Source organism: Dreissena polymorpha, unplaced genomic scaffold (genome assembly GCF_020536995.1).
Source record: "Dreissena polymorpha isolate Duluth1 unplaced genomic scaffold, UMN_Dpol_1.0 chrUn001, whole genome shotgun sequence".
Taxonomy (NCBI): domain Eukaryota; kingdom Metazoa; phylum Mollusca; class Bivalvia; order Myida; family Dreissenidae; genus Dreissena; species Dreissena polymorpha.
In genome coordinates, this window is record NW_026273315.1 from 328,635 (window position 1) to 350,869 (window position 22,235).

The 22,235-nt window shown below is 37.4% G+C and overlaps 1 protein-coding gene across 11 annotated transcripts in view; it reads right to left on the minus strand.

Annotated features, from left to right (window-relative positions):
- Positions 1-22,235, minus strand: part of LOC127863129 (mediator of DNA damage checkpoint protein 1-like) — a 54,558-nt gene that overhangs the window by 6,319 nt on the left and 26,004 nt on the right. For 7 of the 11 annotated variants that reach the window (XR_008040931.1, XR_008040930.1, XM_052402501.1 and 4 more), the window contains 12 exons: positions 20,680-20,754; positions 19,479-19,592; positions 18,247-19,008; positions 16,304-17,750; positions 15,785-15,837; positions 15,256-15,381; positions 14,751-14,814; positions 11,161-12,794; positions 5,110-5,187; positions 4,565-4,708; positions 3,513-3,581; positions 1,305-1,404 (listed from right to left, as the gene is read on the minus strand). Coding sequence is in view for 9 of the 11 variants with exons in the window: in XM_052402501.1 (XP_052258461.1) it covers positions 1,305-1,404; positions 3,513-3,581; positions 4,565-4,708; positions 5,110-5,187; positions 11,161-12,794; positions 14,751-14,814; positions 15,256-15,381; positions 15,785-15,837; positions 16,304-17,750; positions 18,247-19,008; positions 19,479-19,592; positions 20,680-20,754 (4,666 nt within the window). In the remaining 2 variants the exon portion in view is untranslated. Of the gene's footprint in view, positions 1-1,304; positions 1,405-3,512; positions 3,582-4,564; positions 4,709-5,109; positions 5,188-11,160; positions 12,795-14,750; positions 14,815-15,255; positions 15,382-15,784; positions 15,838-16,303; positions 17,751-18,246; positions 19,009-19,478; positions 19,593-20,679; positions 20,755-21,772; positions 21,800-21,964; positions 21,992-22,154; positions 22,206-22,235 lie in introns of those variants that run through there. The other 4 variants (XM_052402507.1, XM_052402504.1, XM_052402503.1 and 1 more) reach the window with 4 other exon arrangements.

The following is a 22,235-nucleotide window of genomic DNA, read 5'->3' on the forward strand; positions in this document are numbered from 1 at the left end:
AGTGACTCTTTTTATAATCATAAGTGAGTCTGCCAGAACCCTAGACGGCTCTCTTGTGATATTACTGATCATTATTATAAACTTCATGAAATAGTTATTTTTAAAATGCTTCCCATGAATTTGATTGGCAACAGAAAACTAATCTTTGTCACACATTTGACATATACAGCTTCATCACTGGCATGGCAGTCAGAAAATAGAGAAGCATTGCACATGAAAAATGTGACTAGCAAATAAACACTTCATCAACAACCTTGCAAAACAAACTTCCTTGACTTTTCAAGGATTATCCATCCATTTTCATAGACAATTCATCTAATACGACCCTATACTTTTCATATGTTTAATGTATTATGTTACACAGCACATTCATTTAATGCAGCAGTTCCTTGCACATACTATGAACACTCTTGTTCAGTATATTGTTGAGAGTGCACCATGTTTTGAACTTCAACACAACTTTAAGTTTTTATTTAGTCTCATTTTTTCCATTTGTCATGGTTTCAATAAATATTTGATTTGAATATTGTGCAAATCAATTTATCCCAACAAATGCTTTCATGCATTTCCCATCATTTAGCATTGGCTTAATGATAATCATATGAAAAATTAGCACACCACGTTAAATCACCAACATGGATCAATGGTTTTCTGATTATTATGTATAAAAAGCTTTTATTTTTTTACATTAAGAACCTTTTGTGAAGTTTCAAATTTAAGCACTTGGCATAAGATTCAAGATTTTTCAACCCCACTGCAAACCCTTTTCATGGTGGTGATGATACATTTCAAGTACCAATTGAATCGCTTAAGAAATGTGATCTTAGTTACTTTCACAATCTCATTACATTTTGGATTGCAGCCATGCCCATAGCTAGGTTAAACTGCAAATGAGTCAGGAATGAAATCAATAGACCACTGTGAGAAAACATTGTGTCTTGCAAGTTTATAGTTTATGGGTACGACATGATTGATGTTTCAATTCTATAGCTTTAGAATCAAGAAGTTAGCTCCAAAAGATTAAACATTTTAAGCAAACATGACGACCAATTGACTAATACATAGACTGACCGACCAACAGTGAGACGCCCATATGCCCCTTCAAACTAAGTGACCGGGAATATAATGACAACAGTGTTGTTCACACTGAATGTTAACATGAATGATAACTTGAAACCTCTTAGCATCATACTGCTTTTTACTAGGCATTAAACATTGCCAAATCGACAATGGAGCAGAATAAACAAAAAAAACAAATATTATGGTAAAGTCTGGTATTAAAGGATTGGCCAGCGTACACATACCTGTGAAGAAAGCACTGTTTTTACTGGAGACCAACCACTGAGGAGTTACAATTGGCCTGCCTAGTGAGAGGCAACAGAGGAACTTCACTGTCCTCCGTACCTGAGTCAGCAACATAGCAATAAGTACCATATGAATTGCGTTCTGAGAAAACTGGGCATAATGCTTGTGCATAAAGTGTCTTCCCAGATTAGCCTGTGCAGTCTGCACAGGCTAATCAGGGACGACACTTTCCGCCTAAATTGGATTTTTGCTAAGAAGAGACTTCATTTAAACGAAGAATGTCATAAAAGCACAAAGTGTCATCCCTGATTAGCCTGTGAGGACTGCACAGGCTAATCTGAGACGACACTTTACGCACACACAATATGCCCAGTTTTCTCAGAACACGACTCATATCTAAGCCTGGTAAGCAAAGTTTGGGGCATTATTGAGATAGTTATTCTTGCTACTATTCACTAGTTTTTTATATTTAGAGCATGTGACAATTTGCCAACGCTATACTGCATGACATTCACAATGTATTAAATGAGAAGCTTACCACCTTGGAACGGTCAATACAAAGTATTTGGGACTTATGGAAAAGACTGTGTACTAAGGCTTTGTAAGTTCAAGTTGCACTAGTGGAATGTATAGGATGTCCACTTAAAATGGGAGACTTTTGAATACAGTTGGTACATCAGATGATATATAAGGTGCCATTTCTATAAAACAATGGAAGGTGTACAGTAAATTTTAATCAATGTTGTGGGCTACTGGAACCAAAGACAGAGGGTGGTGCATTAAGGAACACCATATAGGAAGAAATACAACTAGAGCTTTGTCAGAGACGTGACAAATACCCCCACATGCCGCAATTACACAGAATATTTTGCATGTTGTCTTCACAAAAAACAGCCAACAACATGATCAATGTTTAAAACGCACTTAGTGACCCAATGACCTAGTTTTTGACCCGGCATGGCCCATGTTCAAACATGACCTACACATCATCTAGAAACAACTTCTGACCAAGTATGGTGAAGATCGGATGAAAACTACTTGAATTAGAGAGCGGACATCATGCTGAATTTTAAATAATGCACTAAGTGACCCCGTGACCTAGTTTTTGGCTCAGCATGGCCCATATTCAAACTTGGCGTAGAGATCATAAAACTTCTGACCAAGGTTGTAAAGATATTGGATAAAAACTACTTGAATTAGAGAGCAGACAACATGCTGAATGTTTAAAACGCACTAAATGACCCAATGACCTAGTTTTTGATCCGGCATAACCCATATTCAAACTTGATCTAGACATCATCTAGATACAACTTCTAACCAAGTTTGGTGAAGATCGGATGAAAACTACTCGAGTTAGAGAGCGGACACCATGCTCAATGTTTAAAACGCACTAAGTGATCCCGTGACCTAATTAATGACCTGCCATGACCCATGTTCGAACTTGGCCTAGACATCATCTAGATACAACTTCTGACCAAGTTTGGTGAAGCTCGGATGAAAACTACTTTAATTATAGAGTGGACACCATGCTCAACGTTTAAAACGCACTAAGTGACCCCGTGACCTAGTTTTTGACCTGCCATGACCCATGTTCGAACTTGGCCTAAACATCATCTAGATACAACTTCTAACCAAGTTTGGTGAAGCTCTGATGAAAAACACTTTAATTAGAGAGCGGACACCATGCTCAATGTTTAAAACGCACTAAGTGACCCCGTGACCTAGTTTTTGACCTGCCGTGACCCATGCTCAAACTTGGCTTAGACATCATCTAGATACAACTTCTAACCAAGTTTGGTAAAGCTCGGATGAAAACTACTTTAATTAGAGAGCGGACACCATGCTCAATGTTTAAAAGGCACTTAGTAACCCGGTGACCTAGTTTTTGACCCGACATGACCCATATTTGAACTTGACCTAGACATCATCTAGATACAACAACTGACCAAGTTTGGTGAAGACCGGATGAAACTTGAATTAGAGAGCGGACACTTAATACTGACCGACAGACAGACCGCCCGACAAACAAGCTCACTCCTATATACCCATTCGTTTGTGGGGGTATAATAACCATAACTGTGACCCCTAAAGGTCTTCATTATTTTCACAAATCCATTAAAAGTTAGCACTATGTGTAACGCAATCTTGACACTCAAACAGCGGAAATCAGCTGAAACGAGCATTGATAAAAAATTTAATGTTTTCACCTGGTCAGTGACAAGATGTGTGCATTCTGCAGCTGAGGTCACTAGTTCTCCTCCTAGCTCCTTCACTACCTGAAAACAGTGAAGTGGTCACACATTGGATAAAAACTTGATATTTTCACTGACCTGACTTATATAAAACCAACGCTTTGCTGGCTTTAATCAGCAGCAGATGTCTCTGAAATATGCGGATCAGTGGGCATAATTTAGGTGTCATGCACATGAACCCTTTCTAGCAAAAATGATCCGCACACTGGAAAAACTTGGCTTAATGCATGTCAAGAAAAGGCGGAAAGTGTGAACACAGAGCAGAAGCTAATCTGTGATGACACTATTTGCCTTTATTGTTTTTTGGTTTAGAATAGACTTCCTATCAAAGAAAAAGGCCATACACGCCGAACGTTTCTTCCCTGATTGTGAAGTCTGCACAGGCTAATTTAAACGACACTTTACACAAGCCAAGATTTCCCAGGGCGCAGCTAACATATATTTCAAGTTTCAATTTCATTGTTTGAGAAATGCAAAAGTATTTTGCTACAAACACTTTAAACATTTAATGGGGACTGACAGACAGACAGACTGACAGAGAGTGACTAAATTATGCCCCATCCATGCAAGGGATAAGTGACAGAGCACTAGAAGGTATTTGTATTGGTTCCTATTATATATCATAAGTAAATTAAAGCATAACACAAAAATAGCCTAGCTCTGTGAAAAGTGGTTAATGTATATGCGTAAAGTGTCCTCCCAGATAATCCTGTGCAGTTTCCTAATCAGGGACGACACTTTCCGCTTTTATGTCTTTTTTGTTTGAAGATAGTCACTTCTTAGCAAAAAAAATCCAGTTTACGTGGAAAGTGTCGTCTCAGTTTAGCCTATGCAGACTGCACAGGCTAATCTGGGATGACACTTTAAACATATGCATTAAACTCCCATTTTCACAGAGCACAGCCCACATTATAAGTAAATTAAAGCATAACTCAGAAATATGCTTGTGACTTCATGATTCTGCAGTTAAAAAAACTTTGAAATCAAAACCAGTAACTCAATGAAACCTTTTCTCCCTGTTCATCCAAAACGCCTGTGAACATGACCCTGGCCTTCTGTCCGTCTGTTGTAGACTTCCGTAGTGCTGGGGAGCTTGTTACCGTGGAGTCAGGGCCCATATCCTTGCCACTTGGTGTGCACACAGCTGACAACTTGCAGACAGAAGCGTATTGGTACATGTTTCAAAATGTTATATAGGATTATATACAACACTAAAAACATTGCTTCCTCCAAACCAAAAGGTTTAGACCATTAATATTTGGTATGTAACATATTGTGGTTGCATAACATTTTGATGAGGTGAAATAGTTTTTATTTTTACTGTGTTACTATTTTAATGGTTAAACAATAATGTACTGACCAGTTTTAATGTATTGGCAGGCAACAGATCTTAATTCATATAAATGAATCAAGGTCCCATCCCATTATGTGTCTGTGTGCAAACCGTAGTATTTCATATCTTTACGGCATTTTAAATCATACAAAATGGAAGCTGTTCAAAAAAGAAGAAGCAAAATTTTAGATTTCACCATCTGTTCAGCTGGTCACATACCCGCTTGTTCTTGTGTTTTGGTGTTTCTGCTGGGTCCAGTGTTGTCTTCCTTCGTTTCCCTGGTTTCTCCTCTAAACTCTGAAGATTTTAATAATTCAACAATAGCTCGAGTCAATTTATAGATTTTAAAAAGAAAAAATACAAAGCAAACAAAATATATGTGACATGTTTCACTCGCTTAAACTATTTAATATCTCACGCCTTTTTGAAAAAATGAATGAATAAGAACTATTTTTTCTACGTGATTTCCTTTATGCAAGGTTTCATATACCAATATATTCAGATTAACACTTTTGCAATAGGAAACGCCTTAAGATTTTCAAAAAATACCTTTGGCTCTCAAAGCAATTAACTGAATGTTTTCTTTTAAAAGGTATACAACATGCACTGCATATAAAGGTGTAACCAAATGATCAATAGAAAGCAACCATTTCACTCAATTTATGATTAAAATTCTTAATTTTTCAGTTATATTACATGACTTGTACTCTGTTTCATATTAAACTATGGCTTCCTTATACTTTAAATAAGACAATATTTATGAACAAGAGCACCGCATAACAATTGCTTATGGTCGGCTGCGGGTGCAGTTTTGAATAAATGAAAGCTTGTCAGATTATTTTTTTAAGAGGTCAAAGTGACCTTGATCTTTGACCTAGTGACCCAAAAATGGGTGTGGTGTGTAGAACTCATCAAGGTGCATCTACGTATGAAGTTTTAAAGTTGTAGGTGGAAGCACTTTGATTTTGGAGCCAATGTTAAGGTTTTAGCACGGCGGACGTCGGAAAGACACAACACATCGAGCTGGCTATGACAATACCTCGGGGTTTCTCCGAAAGCAGCCGAGCTAAAATCACAGCACAAGTGTTTACCTACACAATTGACTACCACTTGCCCAGAGTCCAAGTAACTATGAACATCTGATTGCCTCTAGTGAAACAAGGGCTGTTTGTAAAACATGCATGCCCCCTAAATGGGCTGTCAGTTGTAGTGGCAGCCATTGTGAGAATATGTTTTTTGTCACTGTGACCTTGACCTTGGACCTAGTGACCTGAAAATCAATAGGGGTCATCTGCCAGTAATGATCAATGTACCTATGAAGTTTCATGATCTGAGGCGTAAGCATTCTTGACTTATCATCCGGAAACCATTTTACTATTTCGAGTCACTTTGACCTTGACCTTTAACCTAGTGACCTGAAAATCAATAGGGGTCATCTGCCAGTCATGATCAATGTTCCTATGAAGTTTCATGATCCTAGGCGTATGCATTCTTGAGTTATCATCCGGAAACCGTTTTATACCAATTCGAGTCACTGTGACCTTGACCTTTGACCTAGCGACCTCAAAAAATCAATAGGGGTCATCTGCCAGTCATGATCAAAGTACCTATGAAGTTTCATGATCCTAGGCATAAGCATCAGTGAGTTATCATCCGGAAACCATTTAACTGTTTCGAGTCACTGTGACCTTGACCTTTGACATAGTGACCTGAAAATCAATAGGGGTCATCTGCGAGTCATGATCAATTTACCTATGAAGTTTCATGATCCTAGGCGTAAGTATTGTCGTGTTATCATCCGGAAACCATTTTACCATTTATAGTCACTGTGACCTTGACCTTTGACCTAATGACCTGAAAATATATAGGGGTCTTCTGCCAGTAATGATCAAAGTACCTATAAAGTTTCATGATCCTAGGCCTAAGCATTCATGAGTTATCATCCGGAAACCATTTTACTATTTCGAGTCACTGTGACCTTTACCTTTGACCTAGTGACCTGAAAATCAATAGGGGTCATCTGCCAGTCATGATCAATGTACCTATGAAGTTTCATGATCCTAGGCCTAAGAATTCTTGAGTTAATATCTGGAAACCATCTGGTGGAAGGACCGACCGACAGACCGACATGTGCAAAACAATATACCCCCTCTTCTTTGAAGGGTGGCATAAAAATGTTGCCCAAAATTTAGTAACTTGTTTGTTTATTTATTTAAGCACATGCATTTCAAGATTTATTTCATTAAACAACTACACTACTTTTTTAATGGGCAACTCTAAGGAATTTACTGAGAAATATCAGCAATGCATTATGTTTGTAATTCTTTAAATAACAAGAAACCGTCGGAGACGGGTGATGCTCCCCAAATGTACTTTATATTCAGATAAAAGGAAACGTCTTGAGGGGCATATCTTTGGACAAAATAATACGATGGATGGTTTAGCAACTTAAAAATTTCAAAAGGCCATAACTCTCTAAATAAATCATCTATCCAGAACCCACAAAAAACATGCGCATCTCCTCAAGGTACATGTAGTTAAGCTTCCCATAAAGCTTCATTGAATTCCAGTCAGTAGTTGGGGAGAAATAGCCCGGACAAGAATTGCAATATATGTACAGTTTATAGAAAATTTCAAAGGGCGATAACTCTGTGAAAAATCATCCGACCATAACCGGCTGATAATATGCACATCTCCTGTTGGTAGTGAAGCTTACCATAAAGTTTCATTGAATTCCCGTAATAAGTTGCTGAGAAATAGCTCGGACAAGAATTGCACAATATGAACAATGGAAAATTTCAAAGGGCCATAACTCTGTGAAAACTCATCCGAGGAGAACCTGCTAATAATATGCACATCTCCTCTTGGTAGTGAAGCTTCCCATAAAGTTTCATAGAATTCCAGTCATTAGTTGCTGAGAAATAGCCCGGACAAGAATTGCACTATATGTACAATTAATGGAAATTTCAAAGGGCCATAAGTCTGTGAAAAATCATCAGACCAGAACTGGCTGATAATATGCACATCTCCTTTTGGTTGTGAAGCTTCCCATTAAGTTTCATTGAATTCCGGTCATTAGTTGCTGTGAAATAGCCCGGACAAGAATTGCACTATATGTACTGTTAATGGAAAATTTCAAAGGGTCATAACTCTGTGAAAAATCATCTGACTAGAACCCGCTGATAATATGCACAAGTCCTCTTGGTAGTGAAGCTTCCCATAAGGTTTCATTGAATTCCAGTCATTAGTTGTTGAGAAATAGCCCGGACAAGAATTGCACTATATGTACAGTTAATGGAAAATTTCAAAGGGCCATAACTCTGTGAAAAATCATCCGACCAGAACCGGTTGATAATATGCACATCTCCTATTGGTAGTGAAGCTTCCCATAAAGTTTAATTGAATTCTGGTCATTAATTGCTGAGAAATAGCCCGGACAAAAATTGTGCACGGACGGACACAAGCACGGATAGACGAAGCGGCGACTATATGCTTTCCCCAAAAATTTTGGGGGAGCATAAAAATTGATACAAACCTGAGATTCAAAGGAACTGACCTGTTCTGTGCAGCCCAAGATTTCATGAGAACAAAATGTTCTTACCAACTTTCATGACTAGTGAACACCCTGGCAGCCACGTTTTTCAACAGACCAGAAACATTTTCATACACATCCAACTGATCCAAGATATCATTTAAACAAATATACTGACAAAGTTCAGGGCCCTTGCTACACTTTGGGGGATTGGGGTTGGGGCCCATAGAGGGGGGAATTTTGCAACGTTTTGGGTGAAAATGGGAATCTTAGAAGATCTTTTCACCAACCATTCAACACTTCTATTTCTATATTTTAATGTAATTTACATAAATATACATTAAATCAAAGGTAATAGCACAATACCAGTTGGCAAATGTATAAAATAAACAAGAGTTCCGCGGTCGGAGATGACCGCATTGAAGCCGGATTTTTGATTTAAATGACAGGAAAGTACCTTTCGTGTTTTTGTCAATGCAATACTTAAATTACTGAAATATTGTTCAAAGGTCAAAATGAAATGTAAGTACTTTTCAAGGCATGAGCAAAGTTTGAGATTCTAGGTCCAAGCATACCAAAGTTACAACAATTTTAACATTTTAACATTTAAGTTCACAGTGACCTTGACCTTCAAATGAATGACATTGAAATGAATGACCTTGAAATGACCAGTGGTCATCTAAGTGTGCTTGCAAACCTTTACGTCAAGTTTGAGATTCTAGGTCCAAGCATACCAAAGTTATAACAATTTTAACATTTTAACATTGAAGGTCACAGTGACCTTGACCTTCAAATGAATGACATTGAAATGACCAGTGGTCATCTTCTAGTACTGGCCAATCTTTATTTCAAGTTTGAAGACTCTAGGTACAAGCATACCAAAGTTATAACATGAAATAAGAACTTTAACATTTTTACATTCAAGGTCACAGTGACCTTGACCTTCAAATGAATGACCTTGAAATGTCCAGTGGTTACTTACTAGTTCTGGCCAACCTTCATGTCAAGTTTCAAGACTCTAGGTCCAAGCATACCAAAGTTATAACAACTTTAACATTTTTACATTCAAGGTCACAGTGACCTTGACCTTCAAATGAATGACCTTGAAATGTCCAGTGGTTACTTACTAGTTCTGGCCAACCTTCATGTCAAGTTTCAAGACTCTAGGTCCAAGCATACCAAAGTTATAACAACTTTAACATTTTTATATTGAAGGTCACAGTGACCTTCACCTTCAAATGAATGACCTTGAAATGACCAGTGGTCATCTGTTAATCCTGGCCAACCTTCATGTCAAGTTTGAAGACTCTAGGTCCAAGCATACCAAAGTTATACCATGAAATAAGAACTTTAACATTTTTACATTCAAGGTCACAGTGACCTTGACCTTCAAATGAATGACCTTGAAATGACCAGTGGTTACTAACTAGTTATGGCCAACCTTCATGTCAAGTTTCAAGACTCTAGGTCCAAGCATACCAAAGTTATAAGAACTTTAACATTTTTTATATTGAAGGTAACAGTGACCTTGACCTTCAAATGAATGACCTTGAAATGACCAGTGGTCATCTGTTAATCCTGGCCAACCTTCATGTCAAGTTTGAAGACTCTAGGTCCAAGCATACCAAAGTTATACCATGAAATAAGAACTTTAACATTTTCGAGCACGCCGCCACCCCGCCCGCCCCCCCCGCCCGCCCGACAACATCAATCTATAAGCCGAGATTTTTTCGAAAAAAATCCGGCTAAAAAATGAACATAATTCTTTTTTGTTAGAGAGGGGAATTTTTAGCTGAAATAGGGGAAAAAAGTATACTATTTTAAGGGGGGAATGGAGCCAAATATCGGCCCCAAGAATGGCCAAACCAGGGCCCTGAAGTTTCATGAAGATTCATAAGTTCATATAAGGAAAAGTGCCCCTCCCACTGGTGGCCATGTTTTTCAAGCAACTGGAATCATTTTCAAACTTGTCCAAAATATCATTGGGACAAATCTTCTGACAAAGTTTCATGATGATCGTACAATAAATATGGCTTCTAGATTGTTAACAAGGTTTAACTATACATGAAGCTATATAAGGAAAAATGCCACGCCCCCTTGCCGGCTATGTATTTCCACCAACCGGAACCATTTACAACTCATTCAAGATATCATTGGGAAAAATCATCTGACCAAGTTTCATGATGATCGGACAATAAATGTGGCCTCTAGAGTGTTAACAAGGTTTTACTTAAGCATGATATACAGTTGTATTGCCATATTAGGAAATATGCCCCGCCCCCTGGTGGCCATGTGTTTTAAGCAACTGAAACCCTTTTCAAACTCATCCAAGATATCATTAGGACAAATCTTCTGACCAAGTTTCATGAGATCGGAAAAAAAATGTGGCCTCTAGAGTGTTAACAAGGTTTTACTATAGCCATATAATGAAAAATGCCCTGTCCCCTGGTGGACATGTTTTTCAATGCAGCTTCTATTAAAAACTTAAAAAAAAGTGTTGAGGAAGTTCTAAATGCTGTTATTTTTGAGCCAATTTTTTAAAAGCTTTTCTCTTACTAGAATCATGTAATGGAGGGTTGGAGAAAAATATCCTCATACTTTCATATTTTTGGGAGCACACTTCTACATCATATTAATTTTTTGCTTGAACTTTGAAATTTAAATGAATTATAAGATACAACATATCAGGCAGAAAATATGTTAATTATTGATGACCAAGTTTTCAATATTGCAATTACCGCTTGTGAATCGTTGTCACTCTCTTTCCTTTTCAGTTTTCCTGATAGTGGAAATGCTTCCGGATCTGAGACCTCATTTGCAACCTCAACCTTCACTTTTGACTCAAAATCTACTTTTTCATTGCTATCTACCTTCTTTCCTTTTCGAACTCTTCGAGCTTCACTTGCTCCAGTTACAGTAATGTTAGCACTGCTTTCATCTGGTTTCGATTGAGTCTCTTCATCATCTGGATCCGCTTTCTTTTCTCTTCTTCCTCTTTTATTTATTTCTGAACCACTCCCAGAAGTGTTGACAATGCTTTCATCTGATGCTGCTTCTACTTTTTCTTGCATTCGTCCTCTCGTGCCTCTTTTACCAACACTAGCTTCACTTACAGTGGTACTGACTACACTTTTATCTTGTACTGTTCCAGTCTCTACTTCTTTAGACTCTTCCTGTTCTAATGTGTTTTCTCTTCGCCCTATTCTTACTGCATTTGTTTCAGAAGCATTTGTAGAGTTTTCATCCAAAGCAATTTCAGTCTTTTGTGTTTTTATCCCACTTTTCCGTCCTTTCCCTTTATCTCCTTTAGAATGACTATCCTTTACATTTTCTTCCTTACCTTGTTCAGCGTCATCCTCTTGCCGCTCATTAGGGTTATTCAGTTCTTTCTTCATAGTTCTATTTACCACAGAATCTGCATCACATTCGGTTGATTCATTTTCTCCATGAATCTTTCTTCTTGTATTTCTTGATGTGGTCCTATTATTGTCAACTTGACTACTAAATGTAGCCTGCAAAGTGTCTTTGTTATTTCTTGCACTTTTAGTCCTACCCTTATTACACGAAATAGTATCGTTATGCAATATTTCACTCTTTGTTACAATTGGGACTTTTGTATCCTCTGATGTATTTTCTATATTTGGATTATCACTTTGTGTTAAGTTCAAACTCTCTTCAACATTATTTCTTGTTTTTCTTCTAGAATTCACTGGCTTATCCATTAAACAACTTTGGTCCTGCTTTACATCTGTATCTACATTGTTACCTTTTTTAGAAATGTTTGACTTTTTATTTTTCAGAACTTTAGATTCATCACATACTAGATTTAATTCTTGACTATCTTTGCTTCTCTCTGCAGGTGAAGGCTCTGCATCTGCACCCTTACTGGAATGAAGAACTTTGGATTTCACAAGTCTTGAATGTTTTACACCTGTTGTATTTTCTCCAAAATTAGATTTGTCAACACTATTACCATTTATACCATTTTCAGTTGCTTCTGTTCCAGTATCAACACCTTTCTGATCAGAATTTGACCTACTGCCACGCTTTGACACAACACCTTTTGGTGGCACATCAACATCCATTTTCTTTTCATCCTTATCAACTTCTTTCACACTAAAATCAGCCTCTGTACTAATCGATTCTGTTTCCCCACCAGCATTGTCACCTTTGGTCTTTCTGGAACTTTTTCCGCGCTTACTTCTTGTTGCAGTTTGCCCAACAGGTTCTTTATTATGGTCAGCTTCAGTGTCTTCCACATTCTTCTCTGGTTCCAATTTATCTACTGCCAAAGATCTACGACTTCCTCTTCTAGTAGAAGCAACAATTGAAGGTTCTAAACTTTGCTGATTGCTTGTTTCAGCCTTTTCATCTGAATTTATAAAGGTTCATGTTTATTCATGAAAAGATGAACTTAAAATCAACTATTATTTCTTAAAAGCATTACATTTGGGGAATTTGTGTATGGCATTTTTTGCCATTTTCTACAAGATTTCAGTTAGATCGTGGCGATCATAATCTCAACACACTTTTCCTAGGTTAGCTGGTTTATCAGAACATAATATGCATACTTAACAAAGCATGAAATTTTAAGCATACATTTTAAGGCATTCTTCCAGTAGGACATGTGCCAGGGATTTTCATAGTCCTCAAGAGTTTTGTATTCAGCTTTTGTAAAAATCGGGTCTGTTAAATGATCTGTATTTGTCATGTTTTGTGCAATTTAATATGACAGTACTTTATATTGAGTATATAATTAAATACAGAAGATATTTAAACCTGTGTTTCCATTTTTATAAAACCTACACATCAATAGTTAATTGACTTATGATACCATTTTTTTTAAATGCACACATCCTGCCTTACAACAAACCTGCCAGAATATTCAGCTTATCATGAAACAATAATTTAGGGCTTTTTTTCCTTTTGTGAGAATGGCCGTTTTTCAGAAGTTTGGGAAATTCGCGACTCAAATGTTCACAATTTCAAGAAGTTCCCGACTCAAATTTTCACAATTATAGAAAGTTTGCGCCTCAAATTTTCACAATTTTAGAAAGTTTGCGACTCATTTTTTCACAATTTTGAACAGTTTCACAAAATTGGGGAGCACTGGACGATTCACAAAATCAGGAAAAAAGCACTGTAATCACTTGCCAAGATGACCAGACGAGCATAATTTGTTTGCCCCACTTATGCCAGTTACTGACAGTAGCTATATCTATGGTGGTTTATTTATAAATGCTAAAAACTACATCATTTTGTAGGAAATATAGAGACTATTATTAGACAGTTTAAGTAAATAACAAGGGCTGTTTGTAAAACATGCATGCCCCCCATATGGGCTGTCAGTTGTAGTGGCAGCCATTGTGTAAATACGTTTTTGGCACTGTGACCTTGACCTTTTACCTAGTGACCTGAAAATCAATAGGGGTCATATGCGAGTCATGATCAATGTACCTATGAAGTTTCATGATCCTTGGCATAAGCTTTCTTGAGTTATCATCCGGAAACCATTTTACTGTGTCAAGTCACCGTGACCTTTGACCTAGTGACCTGAAAGTCAATAGGGGTCATCTGCGAGTCATGATCAATGTACCTATGAAGTTTCATGATCCTATGCATTAGTGTTCTTGAGTTATCATCCAGAAACCATTTTACTATTTCGGATCACCGTGACCTTGACCTTTGACCTAGTGACCTGAAAATCAATAGGGGTCATCTGCGAGTCATGGTCAATGTACCTATGAAGTTTCATTATCCTAGGCATAAGCGTTCTTGAGTTATCATCCGGAAACCATTTTACTATTTCGGGTCACCGTGACCTTGACCTTTGAACTAGTGACCTGAAAATCAATAGGGGTCATCTGCGAGTCATGATCAATGTACCTATGAAGTTTCATGATCCTAGGCATAAGCGTTTTTGAGTTATCATCCAGAAACCATTTTACTATTTCGGGTCACCGTGACCTTGACCTTTGAACTAGTGACCTGAAAATCAATAGGGGTCATCTGCGAGTCATGATTAATGTACCTCATGATCCTAGGCATAAGCGTTCGTGAGTTATCATCCGGAAACCATTTTACTATTTCGGGTCACCATGACCGTGACCTTTGACCTCAAAATCAATAGGGGTCATCTGCGAGTCATGATCAATGTACCTATGAAGTTTCATGATCCTAGGCCTAAGCGTTCTCGAATTATCATCCGGAAACCATCTGGTGGACGGACGGACATACGAAGGGACCGACATGTGCAAAACAATATACCCCCTCTTCTTCGAAGGGGGGCATAATAATTAAGATCTGACCCAGAAAAGTGTGAGCGTACCAGTGACTTTAACCCTGCTTCTGCGTGATTTCGTCTCCTGACTAGAATTCGACCCTGCGGAACTCTGGAATTAATAATAAATAGCAACCTTACAAAAAAAGAGACTTTATTTTTTATATAAATTTTATATAAATAATTTTTTTTATTTTAACACTACAATGGCTGTGCAAATTCAAATTAAAAAATAAATAAATAATTGTTGATAAGTAGTGAAGTAGAATAAACAAAAAAAGAACATATATTTACATCTAGAAAATAGAAGGTTTGTTAAGTTTTGAATTTTGTTATTCATGATATTTAATTGATTTTACTATTTTTCTTGTGTACATTTTGGTATGAAGAAAGTTTGAAATAAATCATATTTACAAAGTACAGGGCAAGTACTTTGCAATTCATTGAAAGTAATACACTTTGAAGATTGGGAATAATTATTCCTTCCTTAGATACATAGTGAGAGAGTCCAGCATAAAATTGTGTAAGCTTAAATATTGCAACTGTCCTTCACCTGTGACTTGAAGGCCACTCTTTTTGGTGATGGAGAAAGTTTTCTCTTAGGACTTGCGAGTGCAGACTTCAGTGCAGTTTTACTCAATGAGACCACAACAACAGGGACGGTTGGAGTGGAGTCCTCCTGGTGTAATATAAATATAACAGATTCATATGGTTTGGGAGAAAGACACCTTTATAATTATTTCAGAATTGTTATTCCATTTTACAGTTTTTGAATTTTCACTTAAGTATACTGAAACACAGACACTTTTTAAAACTAATATATAATGTAAATATTGGAAATGTTCATTAAATTATAGAACATATAATTACAAAGGATCAAAAATATTATATCTGCACATGAGAAGTGCTATTTGGCTAAACATCAATTAAAAAAAAAATCCACTTGTTTGCTCAAAAAAGCAAGTGAAGTTGAAGGTCGGGTGATTTTATTTATTTTAATACATTTACCAGCCAGTACAATTAAAACATACATTTAGTAAGTAAAGCAGCCCAAAATTTAATGAAATTGCATGCTTAATAACCTTGTTTATATCAGGTGTGGCATCATCATCATCCATTTCATACTTCTGTGTTGCTGAAAATACAGGAAGAACTGTTTAGCTTTACACATCAGAATTATCACCACCAACATAATCTCAAAAAGAAAGTTTTGCTTTCAACTGTTTCCAAAAACAAGCACACATATTTTGCCTTTATCTAAATTTATGTGCTGACAAAACATTTTTTGTGATATTGTTAACAACAACTTAATCAATTAAAATGCACACAATTTTTCTGCAAACTACTTCATGGCTATCGAATCACAGCTCAAAGAACAGACATTGTCAAACAGCAAGAGTGGTTTCCAAATATACATCTATGTAGACCAAAGGATGAGATCTTGTATTTGAGGGCTGACTGACCGGTCCTCAATTTCCAAAATGAACATCTATAGAACAAAGTAGATATAATGCTTTTCAAAAACAATGTACCGCAAAAATCCTATTCTTAAATGTTTAGTAGTACAACTTGATGGTAAGAAAAAAGTAAACAATTTTTACCTTCTGTTTCACTTTCAGATGCATAAACTTGTGTCTCTGCTGCCTCACTCAGGTGTTCAAACTCTTCTGCCTCAGCCTGTTCTGTGCTTCCATCAGTTTCTCCAGGTGTACCTCTTCTACGTCTAGACTTCACTTCTACTTCAGCAGGCTCTTGAACAAGTTTCTTTTCAACAGTCTTTTTTCCTTTACCTTTACCTATTTGTTTTTTATTTGTTTCAACTTCAGTTTCTGTAAACTTCTTATTCTTACTTCTTGCCCGTTGACCTCTGCCAAGTTTAATATTTTCTCCTACAGTCTCTTCACTGCATTCCTTCACTTTACCTGTAGATCCATCAACAATCTCATTCTTACTGTCCTTAGTTTCCGATTTATTTTGAGAAATTTGTGCAGCTCTACCTCTCTTGGTAGGAATATTTGCTGAAGTGTCAGGTGCAGCATCAGGTATAAGAAGAGCATTCTTCTCTTCATTCTGTAATTCTATTGCAGATTCTTTGTTTATTTTTGCATTCGCTTTTCTTGGTCTCTTGTTTGAGTTTTTTTCATCTTCTTTCTCAATACGTGTGTTATCAAGTTTTTCAGTTATATGTTCACTTCCGGTTATGGTATTCGCTGTTTCATTTAACTTTCCACCCCTTTTTCTTTTCGCACCAGTATTCACACCTCGATCAAAATCAACATGGGCCTTTTCCTCCACAATCTGGTTTGCATCATAACAACCCATGCCTTCCTTTTCTTTACCTGGTTTATTCTCACCCTTTGGAGATTCTTGAAGTGATAGAGTGACTTCATCAAATACTTGGGTTTCTGCATCTAATTCACTTTTTTCATCAACAGGCTTTTCAGTGTTCTCCATTTCTTTTTTATTCACTTTCTTTTTAACACCTTTTTTACTCTTGGGCTGCTTTTCTGCAAGTACTTTATCGATTGCCATAGCTTGATCCAAACCTGGAATCTCAACACATTTTGTCACTGCTTTGTTCTCAAAGATTTCATCTGTGTCATCTGCAACTGCAACTGTGGCATCATCAAACACTTGAGTTGATTCTGCACCAATGTTGGTGAATATTGTCTTTGTTGTATAAGGTTCAATAGTTTCGTCTGCAACAGCAAGGTTGACATCATTAAACACTTGAGTAGCATCATCACACATTTTCTTTTTGGCTGTTTTGGTAGCTGATTGCTTCTTGCTGGTTCTAACAGCAACGTCAGTGACAGAAACAGTGGCTTCTTCAAAGACTTGTGTAGAATCATCAGAAATATTCTTAGATGTCTTTTCCTGGTCTAGTTTATTGCATTGTTCATTAGCATCATTATTTACAACCACAGTGACATCCTCTAATACTTGTGTAGCATCATCACAAATGTTCTTTGTTGCTCTTCTCGATGTTTTTTTCTGACTAGTTTCAGTTGTGTCATCAGTTACAGCAACAGTTGCATCATCAAACACCTGAAAAACATCATTTAGAGTTTTGTGCTGTTCCTTAAAAGGACTTTTTCCAAATTTATTGTGAATGACAATAGTGGCCTTACATGTGTCAAATACCTGTTACTAGTAACTTATAAAATACTATGTTCTGTTACTTGTTTGTCAACTGTAATCTTTTCTCTCTTTATAAGGTTTGTGAAGTTTCATTTTCATCATTGTTAGAAACATAAATTTTGTTGCATTTTTTTTTTTGGTAAGTCACATTTATCTTGAAGGCAGTTGGTTGAAAGTAATATAATAAATGCTATGAAATCTCATTTACAGTGGATAAGAAAAATAATGACTAGCAACAACATATATGAAAATATATATGCCATGTTTCTAATAAAATAGGGCTTTCTGTGAGATTGGCTCATGAAGGAACATCAGCACTTGGCAAAACCAGCATGTTTCAAACAAATAGATGCAAGTTTAGATTCATGAAAAATCAACTCAAGGAAAGCCTTTAAAAACAAACCTGAGTTGCGTCAACTCCATACTTTTCTGCTACATCATTATCTGCAACAGGAACAGAGATGTCAGCCTCCATTGCCAGTGTAGAAACTGCGTTAATATCAAAGGTGACCATGTCTGCATCAGAGAAAGCTTGAGTTTCACCATCACCAATGTGATCTTTAGATAACTTTTTCTTTACAACAGTTTGTGTGCAATGTTTGGTATCTTGAAACACTTGGGTTGCAAGATTGTTACTTCGATCACACTGTGTATTCTGCCTGTTTTCAGATGCATGATTCTCTTCAATAACCTGAGTTGCATCAATATCCAAACCATCATCTTCCTGTTCAGGTTTTGCCTCGTGTTTCACATCATACACAGCCAATGTACTCTCATCAAACACTTGTGTCTCAGCAATATTGTCTACACTGACATTGGGATGTCCTTCTGTCTTCATACCAATCCCTTTACCTCCATCTAACACTTGAGTAGCTTCATCCATAATCACTTGTGTTTCCATCTCATAAACCTGATTATCTACCTTTCCTTCATTAGTTCCAGTTTCTTCCCCCTCTATAATAACTTGGGTCGCATCATCAGCATTAGCTGGTCCTTGTCTTCTTGAAGACTTAGTGGGTGATGTGTCACTGTCAATCATTTGAGTTTCAGCTACCTCAACATGTTCACCACCCTTTGTATCTTTCTCTTTATCAGCAGCAACAGCCTGGGTTTCATCTTCAACAGGAACAGTTGCATCGTTGTCTTCTACAGTGTCATCCATACCCTGACATCAGCAATCATAAAATTATTAACCATGACAACCATGTAGATGAATTGGACAAAAATTCATGAATCAGACAACCTCAACTGACAAGTTTCCAAGATAGAACACCTGGTAAGGAATAGATCGTCAGATAAGAACTGAATTCACTGGTAATACACCACAAATTTAGCAAGAAAAGATTTTGACTGACATATCCACAAAATCATTTCAAGTAATATCTAAATAAAGCAAGACTTCACAGCAAACTTAACTAAAAACAATACACCACATGTTTCCTGAATTATCAGGTTGTCTTGGCTTCCTATACAGGTGTGTTTTGGCTTCCTTGGAGCATGTACAAGCACTGTCTCTCCCTACATGTGTGTACATAGCCAGTGTTCCAGCCAAGAAAATGTTTGGGGACACTACAAATACCTGTGTACAAAGCCAGTGTTGCAGCAGCAATAATGTATTGGGACCACTACACCTACCTGTGTGTCGACCGCTAGGGTTGCAGCTCCCATGATGTTGGGGTCCATGTTATCCTCTGTGTCTGTGTCCCCCTCCAGTACAAACTCTTCTGAGCTGTCAGACTGTGCATCCTCCTAACAACACACAATGGCAGAGGTAAAGGAACATTTTAGCAATCTTTGTATGTTAGAAAAATGTCATTTAATGTTTTTACTAAAAAAGACTTTAAAATTTGGATTTCACATATTATAATACGGAGATAAAAGTTTGAATAATATTTTTACATTCACCAGTAAAACAAAACTGGAACCGTTGGGAGCAGAGTTTAACTTGCTAACCACTGGGCCGTTCTGGCTTAACAACTTTTTGGTGTATATTTTAAATTGTATGTTTGTATAACATTACACTCAAAATTATTTGTAAAAAGCGTCACACATGCTTTATTATATTAACTATTTCAATACAAGTAGCCAATGATCAATCAATAAACCGATACACTCTGCTATAAAGTTTTTTTAAACCACAATTGACACAATGAAAATATAAAGCTGTTTGTTATTTGCTCCTTTAAACAAGTCTTCATAAAATTAAATCTTATATTCATAACATGCAGAACAAACAGTACATCTTTTAAATAGAAATTCTTTGGTTTGCTTCAAAGGGAAAAGACACAAACAGTGAATTTAACTGTGATATCATGATACAGTTCCCAGTTGACATTTCAAGTATATAGCTGCCTTATCTGGTGCATTATTTATATTTATTTGAGTCGCGTTCTGAGAAAACAGGGCTTAATGCATGTGCGTAAAGTGTCGTACAGGCTAATCAGGGACAACACTTTCCGCCTAAATTGGTTTTTTGCTAAGCAGAGACTTTATTTAAACAAAAAATGTCATAAAAGCGGAATTGTCGTCCCTGATTAGCCTTTGCGGATTGCACAGGCTAATCTGGGACGACACTTTAGGCACATGCATTATGCCCAGTTTTCTCAGAACACGACTCATTTAATGACAAATTAACTAAATTTGTAAGTACTTGTGTTGTAAATGCATGCACCCAGAACAGCAACTAATCAACAACATGTTTTAAATCAGACACATTAAGTTCATTAAAACAAAATGTGTAACCATATTTAAAGATAAAAATTTAACGAAAACTCTCGAAACAACCACCACAATGCTAATATGCCTAATTACAAGAGCAATGAACCAAACCACAAACCTCATCTTCATCTGCTGCCACCCCAGGGTAGGCCTGAGTGGGTTCAAACATGAGATGGCTGCCAGACTCCTCTAGCTGTGCAAAACAGAATTATCTCTCAATAATACACATGGCTACCCTAATACTGTGTATATGGGCCATGCTCTTTGAAAAGGGGGTTTAATGCATGTGTGTAAAGTGTCGTCCCAGATTAGCCTGTGCAGTCTTCACAGGCTTATATGGGATGACACTTTATGCACATGCATTAAAGCCCTTTTTCACAGAGCATGGCCTATATGTATGTATTGAACACAGCACCTGTACATGTAATATTCAACAGTTCACATGTCCATATTTGGTTATGTTCGTCATCTGACTACCAAAGCCTACATAAATATGTAAGATAATATTGCAAAGCACACCAGTAAGTTTCTATAAAAGGGATATATCTTCCTATATTTCTTGTTTTTAAGTGGATATGATTTGCTTTTATTTATACCAAAGGCAATAACGTGAATGTGATGTGAACCACCAGTTACAATTTCACTGAATTTTTTAAAAATTTTCCCTTTTACTTTTTAGTTCATAGCTTTCGTCGTCTTGGACTTAGCTTGGGTCAAAAGTAAAACTATGAAAAACAAAGGAAAATAATTCTTATGGTCTGAGGCAGAGAAAGACTTTTTGTTCTCAAAACAACAATTATCGCGTACAAATAATTAATCTGCTTTTGTGTTTTTCAATCAGAAGATGTCAAAGTAAGAAAACTGAGAATTGTTTACAATATTTATAGCATCTCATGTGGTATTATAAGACTACATAACCTAGATGTATTTCAAAGACCAATTCCCCACACAACTACCTTGTCTGAGCCTCCCTTCATATCATAGCCCACTGTTGGCTCAATGCCTGCCTCCCACACCCACCTTTTCTGAGCCTCCCTTCATATCATAGTCCACTGTTGGCTCAATGCCTGCCCCCCACAACCACCTTGTCTGAGCCTCCATTCATATCATAGCCCACTGTTGGCTCAATGCCTGCTCCCACACCCACCTTGTCTGAGCCTCCCTTCATATCATAGCCCACTGTTGGCTCAATGCCTGCCTCCCACACCCACCTTGTCTGAGCCTCCCTTCATATCATAGCCCACAGTTGGCTCTATGCCTGCCTCTTACACCCACCTTGTCTGAGCCTCCCTTTATATCATAGTCCATAGTTGGCTCAATGCCTGCCTCCCACACCCACCTTGTCTGAGCCTCCATTCATATCATAGCCCACTGTTGTCTCAATGCCTGCCTCCCACACCCACCTTGTCTGAGCCTCCCTTCATATCATAGCCCACAGTTGGCTCAATGCCTGCCTCCCACACCCACCTTGTCTGAGCCTCCCTTCATATCATAGCCCACTGTTGGCTCAATGCCTGCCCCCCACACCCACCTTGTCTGAGTCCCATTCATATCATAGCCCACTGTTGGCTCAATGCCTGCTCCCACACCCACCTTGCCTGAGCCTCCCTTCATATCATAGCCCACTGTTGGCTAAATGCCTGCCTCCCACACCCACCTTGTCTGAGCTTCCCT